The following is a 13,339-nucleotide window of genomic DNA, read 5'->3' as shown; positions in this document are numbered from 1 at the left end:
CCTGATGAGACCCTCTGCCCTAGGCCATTGTAAAGAATGTGTCCCTACACTGAAATAGAAGAAGCCTCCTCATGGTATCTTTTGAAGGGGGGGCAATGCTGTAATACACATATAGAATCTGCATTAATACCATAGTGGATTCAGTCTTCTCCATCAATTCTTGAGAACAATCCCTACCTTTATATATCCATCACTGGTGGTCTGTCTTATGTATTTATTTTATATTTGTTTATATTTCAAATTTAGTCACCGCCCATCTCACTCAAAGAGCAACTCTGGGCGGTTTACAATATATCCAAGTATCTATCCTCTTAAGAACTCAGGTAAGAGCAGGAACTAGAGAACCCTAGTTGTTGTACACTGGACTTGCATATGAATACCAATTCTCCATCTATGAACTCTTCCTAGCCTTAATTGTAGACCTAAATTTCCCTTCCTGGTTTTAAAATGAAAATAATAATTTGCTTATAGCGTGGCAGTATTTGTTTGATTATCATAAAATACTTCTTTACTTTCTTCTAGGACAAATTGTGTCAATATTTTAGTGACAACTACTCAGCTTATCCCAGCTCTTGCCAAAGTCTTGCTATATGGTTTGGGTGTGGTATTTCCAATAGAAAATATTTACAGCGCAACAAAAATAGGTGAGTGTTTACAGTGAATGGAATCTGTTATTTGATGTCCTAATTTTAAATGAGCTGCGATAATGATTAACCTTCAGTATCTCTTTGACTAATGCAGAAATATAATTGTATATTCCTTTGTGTTGCAGAATTTGCTGTGACTGAATGTCACTACCCTGTTTTAATAGTAGGAAGCATTAAAGTTAATTTAAATCTATGTCCATACATAGGCCATGTGTTAAGAGCAACTTCAGGTTTAGCCATAAATTACTTTTCTACCCCCTTAAGACTTGTTTTTCTTTTACCAGTCAACCACTTATGCCATGTTGAAAACAACTTTGATGGATCTTTTATTTTCAAAAGTATTGCTTTCTCATGTACCTTGAGAACATACCATTCAAGTTCCAAATCCCAAATCTTGTTGAGCACTTGAAATTGATTATATAATTCTTTAGAACTAATCATTATTGATAAGCATGGATAATTCTGACCCGGATCATTAAATTTTTGTTATGCTTTCATTTATTATCTATGGTTTTGCTATATGAAAATTTATTTCAGTTGCCCACTTGTATCCTTAATGATAATTATTTTAGTGTCAAGTTAAATGAATTTAACCTAATACATACAGGAGTTCTGGGAATAATTATTTCACATTATAAAGCAAATGTGTCTAACCATTTTATTGGTTTCTCAACCAAAATAAACTGCAGTATTCTTTCCCAAATTGGGGCTTGATGATATGCTTGAACTTTCCAGGAAAAGAAAGCTGTTTTGAGCGCATAATTCAAAGATTTGGAAGAAAAGTAGTTTATGTTGTCATAGGAGATGGTGTGGAAGAAGAACAAGGAGCAAAGAAGGTAATGACACAAGATTTTAAAAATCTTATATAATTTATTCAAATAAATTATACATCATTTTAATTAAAGTCTTCATCATCTCCCCTCAGCATGGCCATAGTGACTGGGGCTGATTGGAAGGACAGTCCAATACATCCGGAAGCTATCAAGTCAGAAAAGTTGTTATATATACTTCCTCAGAAGTAGGTCCCATCATGCTTAGTATAACTTACACCTTTATACATGATCGTTGATTTTAAGTTTATTCAACTCATAACCCTAGTAAATAAATAAACCTTGTAAATAAAATAAGGAAGCTTTACACTTACAAGCCAAAATTAGAACATGAAAATCATTTCTCCGAAGATTTTAAAAGAAATCACCAAACCCCTCCCCCAAATTAATATGTTGCCTCAAATAACATTTTGGCCACTTAGAAGACCTAGTCAAAGTAGTGCCTTTTTTTTAACCACTCAGAACTTGTGAACTAGTCAGTCTTACAAATAATATGAACTTGTATGTTAACAATCAACCTCAAGATCAAATAAAAACTTTTACCAAAGATCAACATTTCCTGCTTTCATATAAAATATACACACACACACACATACATACATATATAGGCTGACCATACGCCCCATTTTGAACAGGACAGTCCCTTTTTTTAACATTTCCAGACCACCCCGTCGTTTTAATATAAATGTCCATTTTGTCCGGTTTTCTTAAAAACCTTACTTAAAAATTTGAAAGTTCCCACGAAACTGTCAGAATGCAGTCTGACTGAGTGGAAGGAGGGGGAGCTCAGCGGAAACGGCAGGAAAAAAGCTGCAAAGCTCAACCCGGCAGGAAACCTAAAAAGAAAAAAACAGGATGAGCTGATAGGCGGTGATCAAAGGGTGAGCCAATTGGCTCCTGCCTTGAAACGGTGGGAAGAAAAGAACGTAAAAGCACAGCCAGAGGAGGAATGGCTTGTCAGGGACATCCGTTCACTAGACTCTCCAGCCCAGCCTTACCTCTCACAAACAAAGGAATCCAAAGATTCCCAGCCCAAGAAAACTGCAGACGTTCCTGCCTGCTGACCCAGCCTGTCACCCAGCCCTGCCCTGTTTTGCCATCCCAATGTCCTGTTTTTAACCCTGTCCCATTTTGCCATCCCAATGTCCCGTTTTTGTCTCAAGGAAATATGGTCAGCCTATATATAATACACACACACACACACACACGTACACATACAGGTGGCTTCATGCTTGTTCCAAGGACTATGCATTTGTAGTGGTGAACTAGTATGCAGTCTATTATGCTTCCCTCCTTTGAAAATTATGATGTTTTAGTCATACTGCACTGAACAGTTTCTTTCATTCTCTCTTAGGACCAAGCTATCACAGGTAATGTACATATTTGTCTTCTCTGAAACTCTCTCTCTAATTTTCCTGAAAAGCAGCCATAGTGGCTGATGCCTGGAGCAGAAGATAGTGAGGGAAGAAAAACTTCTTTATCACAGGTGTGCACAAGATGGGAAACATTTGTTTTCTGTGGGGATTTCTGGCTATTTTTTAATGTAGCTTGGGTAGCAGACAGCAGTCAGCATGGATTACCACCTCATTTTATTTTTATATATACACACATACATACACACACACACATTCACACACATGGATACACTCATGGAGAAAATCTATTTGTGGTTGCTAGTAGTTGAAAATGATTTGGTGGCACATAATCAATACACACACACACACAAACACACATAAAATTTCAAACAACATTTGATTTTACAGCTTGCATAGTCACATGCAAAATATACACAAAAGCTTTCATTCTGTTCCTTGTGTGTCAGTTTGCATATTACAATTGCAAAAATTCTAATGTTGATGTTTTACTCTTGCATGAGCAATAATGTTAATTTTATAGCAGCACCCAAAAATTTTAAAAATAAGCTCCACTGCCCAAGGATCTACAAACCATCAAAATCTGTATTTAAAGACTCCATGAAGTTCAACAGGATCAGAACACAGGAGCTTGCACAATGTCCACATTCAAATCAATCCAAACCAGCATAGATCTCACTGAAAATTTAAATACATTCTTAAACTCAACTATAGTAAAGCATAAAAGCATGCAAAAAATACAGACACATAGAGGCTGAGCAGGCCTGGATGGGGAAAGGAACCAACTCCGACTCAATCCTACCAAGACTGACCTGTTGTGCCCTTTCCTGGACTGGGTGGTTCTTCATATGGTCATTCCTGCTCTAGTCAGGCTCAACTACTGTAATACACTCTGTGTGGGACTGCCCTTGAAAACCACTTAGAAGCTTCAGCTGGTCCAGAACATGCAGGCAGTGATGGGCATGCCTTGGTATGCCCATGGGACACCTCTACTCCACAAACTGCACTGGTTGCCACTTTGCTTGCAGATGCAATTCCAGGTGCTAGTTATTATCTATAAAGCGCTGCAGTTACTTGAAGGACAGCCTATCTCCCATGGTTGGTTGGTTTTATTTAAAAGACTTGGAATGAGATCCTCCCAGAAATCCACATTGCTCCTATTCTGTTGGCATTCTGTAAAGCCTTGAAGACCCGGTGCTTTTCTCAGGCCTTGGGTTGAGATAGATAGGGCCCCTTGGGTGTATTTGTTATTTTTGTTTTCTATCTGTATATTGTTCCTGGATCCCATCTTGGTTTTGGTTTTTATGTTTTTATGTTTTTAATTGTGAACCGCCAAGAGTCAGTTGGAGTTGGGTAGTGTCCAAACTTTAATAGTAATAATAAATCTTCACCTTCATCAGCCTACCCAGCCTAAGCCTGGCAGGAACCATTCCTACTGCCATATTTGTTTATTTATTTATTCAAATTTTTGCCACTGCCCATCTCTCCCCTCAAAAGTTAGGCTAGACATCCAGTCACAAACCATTAAACAGAAGTAAAATCTCAGTGCTTAAAACAGCCAGGAATGCTTAAAACAATGCCATTTGAAAGAAAATATTTGTCAGAATATAATGAAGAACATAAGTGCTTTGTTTCAATTTTAGAACAGTCAAAATGGCTGTTTTGAGCTCAGATCATTACAGGTTTTGAATTCTTTGCATAACTTCTTACCCCTTCTTGGTCTAGCACGTCTGATTCTTAAATGCATTCCCATGCTGCTTTTCACCTAAGAGATTTAATAAATACTTACATCTTTTTCTTCATTAGAAAGTTGGTTGGAGTAATTTTAAGTAGAAAAGCTTTAATGAAGAAAGGAGTAAGTTGTTAAAGCAACACCTGATATCTTCTCCTTCCGGTTGCAGCTGCTATAGCTACTTTTCAGGGAAAAAATTGTTGGAGAAGAACTGGTGGAAATCACCTTATTTTTAAGCCTTAACGTATAAATTTTAAAATCAAATATTTAGCTTGTAATCCATTTCTATATTTAATCTAAACAGTGTTTCTTTTGCATTTTGATGATAGAGAAATACACTTTGGTAAAAGAACTATGCATTTAAATTGGTGCCAATATTTAAATAAGCAGTTTTTTAAAGTGGCCCTCATGTAAAGTACAACTTGCAGTGCAATCCTGATCATGTTTTCTCAGCAGTTCAGTGAAGCTTTTTCTCATGTAACTGGATATAGGATGGCAAGCTAAGAAAGCTATTACGCTTGTGAAATAAATAAATAATATGAATCAGCCTCGGGAGGCATTGCTTTCATGTGTTCTTTGTTGCCGGAAGGAATTCCAGCCTAGGACACAAGGCAGCAGCCACATTTTCTCCTGGCAAAACAACAGTGAATTAAATGGGATTATATCAACAATGAATTTGGTAACCATATGTATTCATGCCTAAGAAAAACATCCTCCTGAGTCTGTGACCATTCAGATTCTTACCTCACCTCAAAAATACTACTTTTCAGGCTGTCTGTGACTATATTTATATGCCTTAAATGTAAAAGTCTCAATTGTGGTTTTTTCTCAAGCCAGAATAATAAAGGACACCCTGTGGATCTGTTGCTCCCAAGGCTGCCAGCAGGGAGATTTTCATCCAGTTCTCCCTGATCTTTTGGGGAGGAACAAACTGTGCTGGCTCTTTGCCCATCATAGCAAATGCACCTTCTCTATTCTTTTTGACCTAAGCCTGGATGAAATTGCAGGGCGATGTTTGCTGGAGCCAGGGCAGCACTGTTTATAACACATGTACAGCACACGGCTGGTGTTATATAACTAAAGAATTGCAAATGTTCCTTCTGTTGCTGTATGAATAGTCAGAACCCAAACTAAAATAAAAGGATTTAAGTGAGGTACTCTTACATACTGCACAAACTAATTTTATTCAATCCCAGTTGCTATTTGGCTTAAGTGGTCAAGTCAGAGTTCCACCCTGACCACCAGCTGACAGTCAAAAAACAAGCAGCTATCTTGCCAGCTGCTCTTCAACTGGATGTGTCTAGTGTCATCTCTCCTGCCAATAAACTAGCTCAAGTATGCTGTTAAAATATTATGGCACAGAGCCTAGGAGGTATTGGAGAGTAGATGAATGGTATTCGGAATCAGTACTGTGTACAAGATTGGTATATGGCAATTGGATAATTAAAATATTTGGCTATGTTGTAATAATAAATGAGAAAACCTATCTGGACTAATTCACAGAATTGATGCAGGTGAGAAACATGATATATGAACTTTATCTATGGTGTGCTTACCATGCCAGAAAATGACTACATCCAAATATTACTAATATTTATCATAATGCTTAGTTATTTGCTTAGCCTTTCCCAAATTGCAATATTGGGATTCTTCATTTATAGAAATAAAGTTATTTTGAGTTGGAGTTTCTTTTTGTGAGTTGTAGTATGTAAGATCTGCTACTGATATGGGAGGTATGAGGTGCTGTAGAGAATCAGGCAAATGATCTTGACAGAAATATACAAGAACCATTAGCTAAGCAAAGGGGGCTGAAACATTCTCTAAGTTCTGGGAAACAGTAATAATATTGGAAGCAGCTCAGGCAAGCACTCTCCTGATTCACTGGAGTATAAGGAGGAGGAGGAAGAACAGCACAATTAGACTTGCAAGATTCCATGATTATAGCCAATCTCAATAAAGGGTAGTTCTGGTCTTCCTGTGGGGTTCATTTTCTGGCCTGGACTAACCTAGTGGGGCTGACAGGTGCCATGAAGACTGGTTTTGCTAACTATATTCATTCCTAATATTCCATTCAAATAAATTGCTGATGCTAAAAATTTAGTAGATGGAGGTGTGGAGGATTTTGAATCTGACACAAGATACATTATAGATGACTGTCCTAAGTGAGTTAAATGTTACTTCATGTTAACCAGTCTGCTCTGAGATCAGGTTTGTGTTGAACTGAAGAACAGTCTTAATAATGTTTGTGTTTTCATATTGTTCATGTCTCTAATTCGTTTATATGTCATGTTTGGAATAGGTTCAGTTCTTTTCCTCATTTAGTAATAGAAGAACATTTATGCATTTATCTTTAAAATATTATATATAGGAAACCTGTTGGAAGGTTAACATTACCAATGTCAATATATTATGAAGCAATAGGAAAGGATTATGTTAAACATAATTTAGCAGCATAATATTATTTTTTCTTAGTCTACTTATTTGTCAACAGAAAGACTGAAAGAAAATGTTCTGGTAATGAACAATGCATTAATCACTGTACTCTGACCAAATGAATCTCTATTTTGTTCTTATTTGTACTGCTTGTTTAACAAAATGGCCTACCTGCCTACTGTGAAAAAGTGTTTCCAAATTGCTTCTGAAATTAGACTATTCTTAATAAAGAGTTACATATTGATGGGGATTTTAATAGATTACCAGTCTAAGAAATTAATGGTTGAGGTAAAGAAACAGTAAGTTGTATTTTTAGGAATTTGATGAAGTAATAACTTTGCTAGGATTCCCAGGGCTGCACATGGATTTCCATATGAACAATAGTGGTTATTTATCCCATCTTCTTATTTCAACCCATACTCATTTTATGTTTGGTTGTGATAGTCATGGAAACTTCTGGAGTGGAATTTAAATGGAGTGTAAAGTGATGTGGCTTAAAATCACACACACACACGTACGCACACTGTAAATAGCAACACTTAGTAATTTATTCTTTGGATTCCAACTATAAATATTATTTTGTTGTTTTATACACTGGTACAAGTGACAAGAATTAGTGCATTTAAATATATTGTTGGCATTATAATGTCTTTATTGGGTATCCCTTGAGAAACTCTTTATGCACCCCCACCCTAAGATGTTTCAGCATTTTTTTAATGGAAGCACTTCATATTTATTATTGAGATCGTTGTATTCTGAAACATGAGAGAAATGCTAGGTATGACTGAGAGTCACTTAACAAAGGAATCTCAAAACGTTAGTCCTGAATTGGAATATATAATGAAGTACAAAGCAAATTATTATCCTAGTATGACTTTACATTGGAGGGATAGTTCATTGTACTTCACACTTCAGAGTAAATGCATAATTCTTTATATTGGACGTCCTCTATTCCTTTTCTCAAGTGTTACTGAATTAGAGGGTAGAAAGACAGCCTTAGGCATCGCAGCTTTGATGTACTGGCCACAGGGGTACCTGGCTCCATTGTTAGGCTCAGCATCTGTGTTTGTCAAAAGCTAGAATTCTTAATAGAAAGCATTATCCTAATGGAATCCATTTGGAGCTATATTTCTAATAATGCTTGCAAAAAAAAGTAAAATAGAAGGGCCTTCAGCACAGTAAGCTTGCAATCATTTTACATACTCGGTCTCAGTGTGGTCTGCCTTTTCATGTTTTTCTTTGCTTATATTTAACAATGCATTTCTTATGGGCTTGATAATTTTTGACAGTGTTCTTGCATTCTTGTTGACTTGGTCTCCAGTATACTGCTGCAATAATAAAACAACATGTAACATTGTCTCTCTACAATGTGTTTGTATTCCTCACAGCATGCCATGCCATTCTGGAGGATCTCAAGCCACTCTGACCTTATGGCGCTTCATCATGCCTTGGAACTGGAGTACTTATAGTAGCACTTTGTAACCTCAGAACCTCCCTCACATCCATGGATGGTGTTCCTGAGTCTTGTTTCGGCACTGGCCTACAGAATTTTGTGATTTCATCATGTTGATGTACAGCTGCAACTGGTCTTAACCTTTGCCCTTTCAGTAAATGGAGGAGCACATCTTTTTCTTCAGAAACAGCTGTTCATTCTAGTACTGTGAATCCAATGAGAACAAGCCATGATGAGAATGTTTTAGCAATGTCTTCTTACCATATTCACTACATTTGAATGTTCATACCTGTGAAGAGACTGGGAAATGCCTTGTGATTTCTAGAATCTCCAATGTGGTATGAACACATCTTAAATACAGCAAACCTGATTGCACAACTAAGACTGAACTTAAAAAAAAAAAACCATGGACACATTTTTAAAGGTTTACTTCTTTTTCTTGCTTTTTTCCTCAGATCCAGGGTAATCTGTAAATCTTTACTTATTTATGAACAGATTCTGTTTTGACATCATTTAAATGTGGATATGTACAATAAATGGGAAGGCTATAACAAGTCATTGCCTTCTGATCACAAAAAGATTTTGGTCTTAGCACATTGCAAAGTAGATTGAAGTATGTATAATTTAAGCAAATAGGTACATCACTGAGACAATCGTGTACAGGAAGAATGTTTTTGTGTAAATTTCTAACGAATGGACAATGTTTTACATATTGTTTAGGCAAATATTATTGAACGGTAGTAATGGATTTTTGGTGAAGTATGAGGCAGTATGTGCACAAACTATTGTGCTGTGCCTTATAAAAGTATTGTGTATAATGTGTAAATTGAAATTTTTAAGATCATTTGTCAAGACCAAAACCATGGTTGTCAAGTGTCAATAAGGAATCACTTTTTATTCATTCTTTTCGTTTTTTTTCTTTGCAAATCTGTTATATCACAGTATCAACTCCCTATTTTTACCTTGCCTATAATAGGCTGTCCTCTCATTTATATTTTGTACTTGAACGCATAGGTTCAAGTGCAAAATATACTTCATTCATATCAGGTGAGAAAGATTTGCATGGTTAAATTGTCACTTTTCATTTAAAGTACTTGCATATGGAGGCTTGATTTGCCACTGTTTCGGTGTACTTTACCAAGAAAAGTAGCAGTTTAAACATGAAAATGTATTCCTAACTGATATGAAGCATATGTATTAGTACTGCTTGCAAACTGAGCACAGTGTTCTGCTCCTTTATTTAACTGGGTTGAATCATAAACTGAACAGTTTCTGTCCATGGAAGGATGTTGATACAATAGAAGAATCCTCCTAGTGGATGAAATAAATTTTATTGAAATTATTCTTCAACCCCCAGAAATCTGTTCCAAAGGATTGGGAGATGTTCCAGAACAATACTTTAGGAGAAGGAGATAGTGACAAAAATTGCCTCTCCCTACTTCTATTTTTACCGTCAGGAGCAATATTGCTAGAATTCTGCCAGTGAAAAAATATTCTGCATTCAAGTCATTGTCTTCTTGTGCAAATATTGAATGTGGAGTAATAATCTATTCTTTTTGTCAGAAATATAGAGAACTAAAAAAAAAGCCTCATGTAATGTGTCATGATTTAATAGAATAAAAAAGATGTTTATGCACTCAAAAGTTAAATATGAGATCAACCACTTTATCTTAAGGTATAACAGGGAACGCTTTTTGGATTCAGTCAATACATTCTGACTATAGAAATTAGTCTTGCTCTTTTTAAAATAGTTACTTTGTTGCAAAAAAATTTAAAACACTTTAACAGCCATCTTCTATATCTTGCCAGTACCAAATTCAATGGGCTTAATTCCAAAGTAAGCATGTCAACTATTTCAGTCTAAATCTCATTAATACCTGCTATGGAAAAGGCCATGCACAGTGGGAGTTAAAGAGTTTTAAGATGGGCAGCTCTGAAACAGAAACCCCAAACCTTTCCTAACTCTACTGTGAGGGCACAATATCTCCCAAGCCACATGGTGGTTTACTCCAAATAAGAAGCTATAGAATAGATTGAAAAAATGGCAATGCGTATTTCTTAAAATTTGTAAACTTTAGAAAAATCAAGCATTGTGAAATAATTTTGTTTGTAAACCCACAGCCTGAAATGAAATTAAAAATGGCAAATGTCTGGTACATCGTTAATTTTAAAGTGTCACACTAAGAATCAGATTTTTGTATTGGTCCGTTGCTGGCAATGGACACAGTAAAATAGTTACTGCCAATTTCGTTTTCATTGTTTGTAATTGTTCAATTAATTCTACCCTTTCTTACTAAACTGTGACAATCCTGACAGTTTTATTTTGAGCTGGTTTAGATAAATCAGTGTGGCTTTCTTGACCAGAGTTAATAACAAATGCATCCTGTATCTTCCTCAAAAAATTATTTCCTACTATATTATACCAACACCAGTGTGTTTTCACATTTAATCAGGATTGATAAATCCTTGATAAATGAGAAGGAGAAATTTGCACAGGTTGAGAAAATATATGTAATCCCCTGTGACCCTCCATGTTTATAACCATGGTTAAACAAAGCCCTTGTTAACCAAAACATGCATGAGTCTAAATTCTTGGCCTAAGTTTTAATACTAGGTACTGCTGGCTTCCTTAGAAATACATATTTTAGTTATATTTTCTCAATTTTTATTTTTGTGGACTAAACCAGCTTTTAAGCCAGCTTGTAGCAACAAAGTAGCTGTTAGGCAATAGGGGTGTGTGATTCAGCCAAGATCCAACTTGAACTTGCAATTTGATTTAAAAATTCAAATCCATGATCTGTAGGTTTAGTTGAATAAATCCAGATAGGTTCCTATGCGAAAGTTTGATTGAATTTAATGATTTGCCCTCAAACAGAACCCTTGAATCAAAGCTTCGCACAGCCTTATTAGGGCAACTCCCTTTTCGTGGAGGATGCATATTGCTGCTACAGTTTACATTATTTTGTGGCTTATTTCAAACTATTTGATTATAAGTACAGCCCTTCACCTTCAGTAACTTGATCTACCAAAAGCAAGCCAGTACAAGGACTACTTAAAAGCTGTGGTTAAGCAGACACGTAAGTCCTTTAATTGCAGGGGCTGGTTTTTTGTTTTAAGCAAAATAGGAATGGAGTCCTTTTCCTCCCCTCCCCCCTCCCTTTTTGTGGGGGTAGTCTATATGCTGACTAAAAAGTTTGTCTGGGCCTTATTGTACAAAAAGTGTGTTGTGTCAACCATTATGTACAGAAACTTTCCTCCATTCATTTTGCGTTTAAATTAATAAAATTGATTTGTGACATATTGTAGCCATTTTGAATGTATTTGAATTCTTCCATCCCTTAACATACAATATCTTAGTTTTGCCAGTTTTCAGAAATCCAGTAGTAAGTTCTATGGGTCTGTCTCTTGGTAGAGAATTCCCCAAAGTTACTGCTATAGAAGGCTATATGATGAAATGTCATGGGATCAGGCCTCAAAGAACCAAAGAACTCAAGTGCAGGTGCGAGGGCAGTGGAAACAACTCACTTAAAAGAAGACACGTCCTTAGATTTTCAAAGTATTTTGGAATGTTTTGCCAGGCTGGGATTCAGTTTCAAAAAGGTCCTTGGGAACATAAGGGAACATAGCAGCTATCTGGAACTCTGCAAGAGATTCTCTTTTTTGCACCTCTTTTTTGGTTTGTTTTTATCTGTTTTGGTTTGTCTTTGTGTTTTGCTCTTCTGATCTGTTGTATTCATTTTACACGTTGAAGGCTTTTTTTAGCTGTAAGCTAAAGAGTCATACAGGAGTTGGGCGGCCCATTAAATAAATAAACTCTTTAAAGCAGGCACATCTTTTACTGGGAACATGTGGCAGCTTTTGCAGCTATCAAATCTAAAGCATTGCATAGGTTTATTATCTAGGACTTTAAAAAAAATCAGGTAATATAATCACCTTTCTTCATATTGATTTACATTTCTGAACTATCTTCAAATATGTGTCCCCATTGCACTAAACCATAATGTAATATGTTTAGTTTTGAGATAGCTTGATGAACAAATCTAGTCACAGATGAAGCCAACCTTTTCAGGGGAGGACAGTCCCATTCAAAGGAGCAAACCAGAGCTGACTGGTTCACAAAGTTCTCCACTTCAGTGAATAATCGACTGAAGTTATGTCTTCATTGATAACCTTGGCTTGTAAGGTATTGAGAAGTCCAGAAGAATCAGTGGGATCACAATCCCATTGTCTGTTTCCTAGTATAATTTTTCTACTAGAAGTTGACAAACCTACAATCTGTTTAGTAAATGGTACCTCTCTAAAAACATTTGACATTGTATTTTGCAAGGAACATTAATTTTATCTATTTACAATTTTATTTTAATACCATAAACTCAACCCTTCACCTTAATATTCATACAAAATGCATAATAACTTGGAGTTATATTTATATTTTGCCCAATACATTAATATTTAAATATTTAAAATATTAATAATTATTTACTATTTGAATATCAGAAACTCACCCCTTCACTTCTAATTGCATATATTCAAATAAACACCCTGTTCGACAAAATATATGGGTCAAAACTGATGGGTTTCAGAGGAAAGAAGTACCAACATGATGCAGATTAGATACAAAGAATGTAAATATTTTACTATTTATGTTTGTAGAAAGGGGCATACTTTCTATTGATATATACAACTTTTTTTTCTGAGTGACATTTGTGCTTGTGAACAAATATGCTTCAAGCAGCTGCTCAAGTGTATATGTTCATCTTGATATATATCAAGAGAAAAGTACATTGGACTGAATCCAAACTAAGTCACACCCAGATCAGATGTATTAAAACCAATAGGACAACCCTACTGATTTCAATTGGCATATTTAA

General features: G+C 35.8%; 1 protein-coding gene across 1 annotated transcript in view; it reads left to right on the top strand.

Moving 5' to 3' along the window:
* Nucleotides 1–11,759, top strand: part of EYA1 (EYA transcriptional coactivator and phosphatase 1) — a 94,140-nt gene extending 82,381 nt beyond the window's left edge. The window contains exons 17-19 of the mRNA XM_063299380.1: nt 523–644; nt 1,383–1,483; nt 8,404–11,759. Of these exons, the coding sequence (XP_063155450.1) occupies nt 523–644; nt 1,383–1,483; nt 8,404–8,484 (304 nt within the window). The 3' untranslated portion in view covers nt 8,485–11,759. The remainder of the gene's footprint in view (nt 1–522; nt 645–1,382; nt 1,484–8,403) is intronic.
* Nucleotides 11,760–13,339: the final 1,580 nt, after the last annotated feature.

Source organism: Candoia aspera, chromosome 3 (genome assembly GCF_035149785.1).
Source record: "Candoia aspera isolate rCanAsp1 chromosome 3, rCanAsp1.hap2, whole genome shotgun sequence".
NCBI classification, from domain to species: Eukaryota; Metazoa; Chordata; class Lepidosauria; order Squamata; family Boidae; genus Candoia; species Candoia aspera.
The sequence above is the reverse complement of the archived record's forward strand: the minus strand, read 5'-3'. Positions and strand labels throughout refer to the sequence as shown.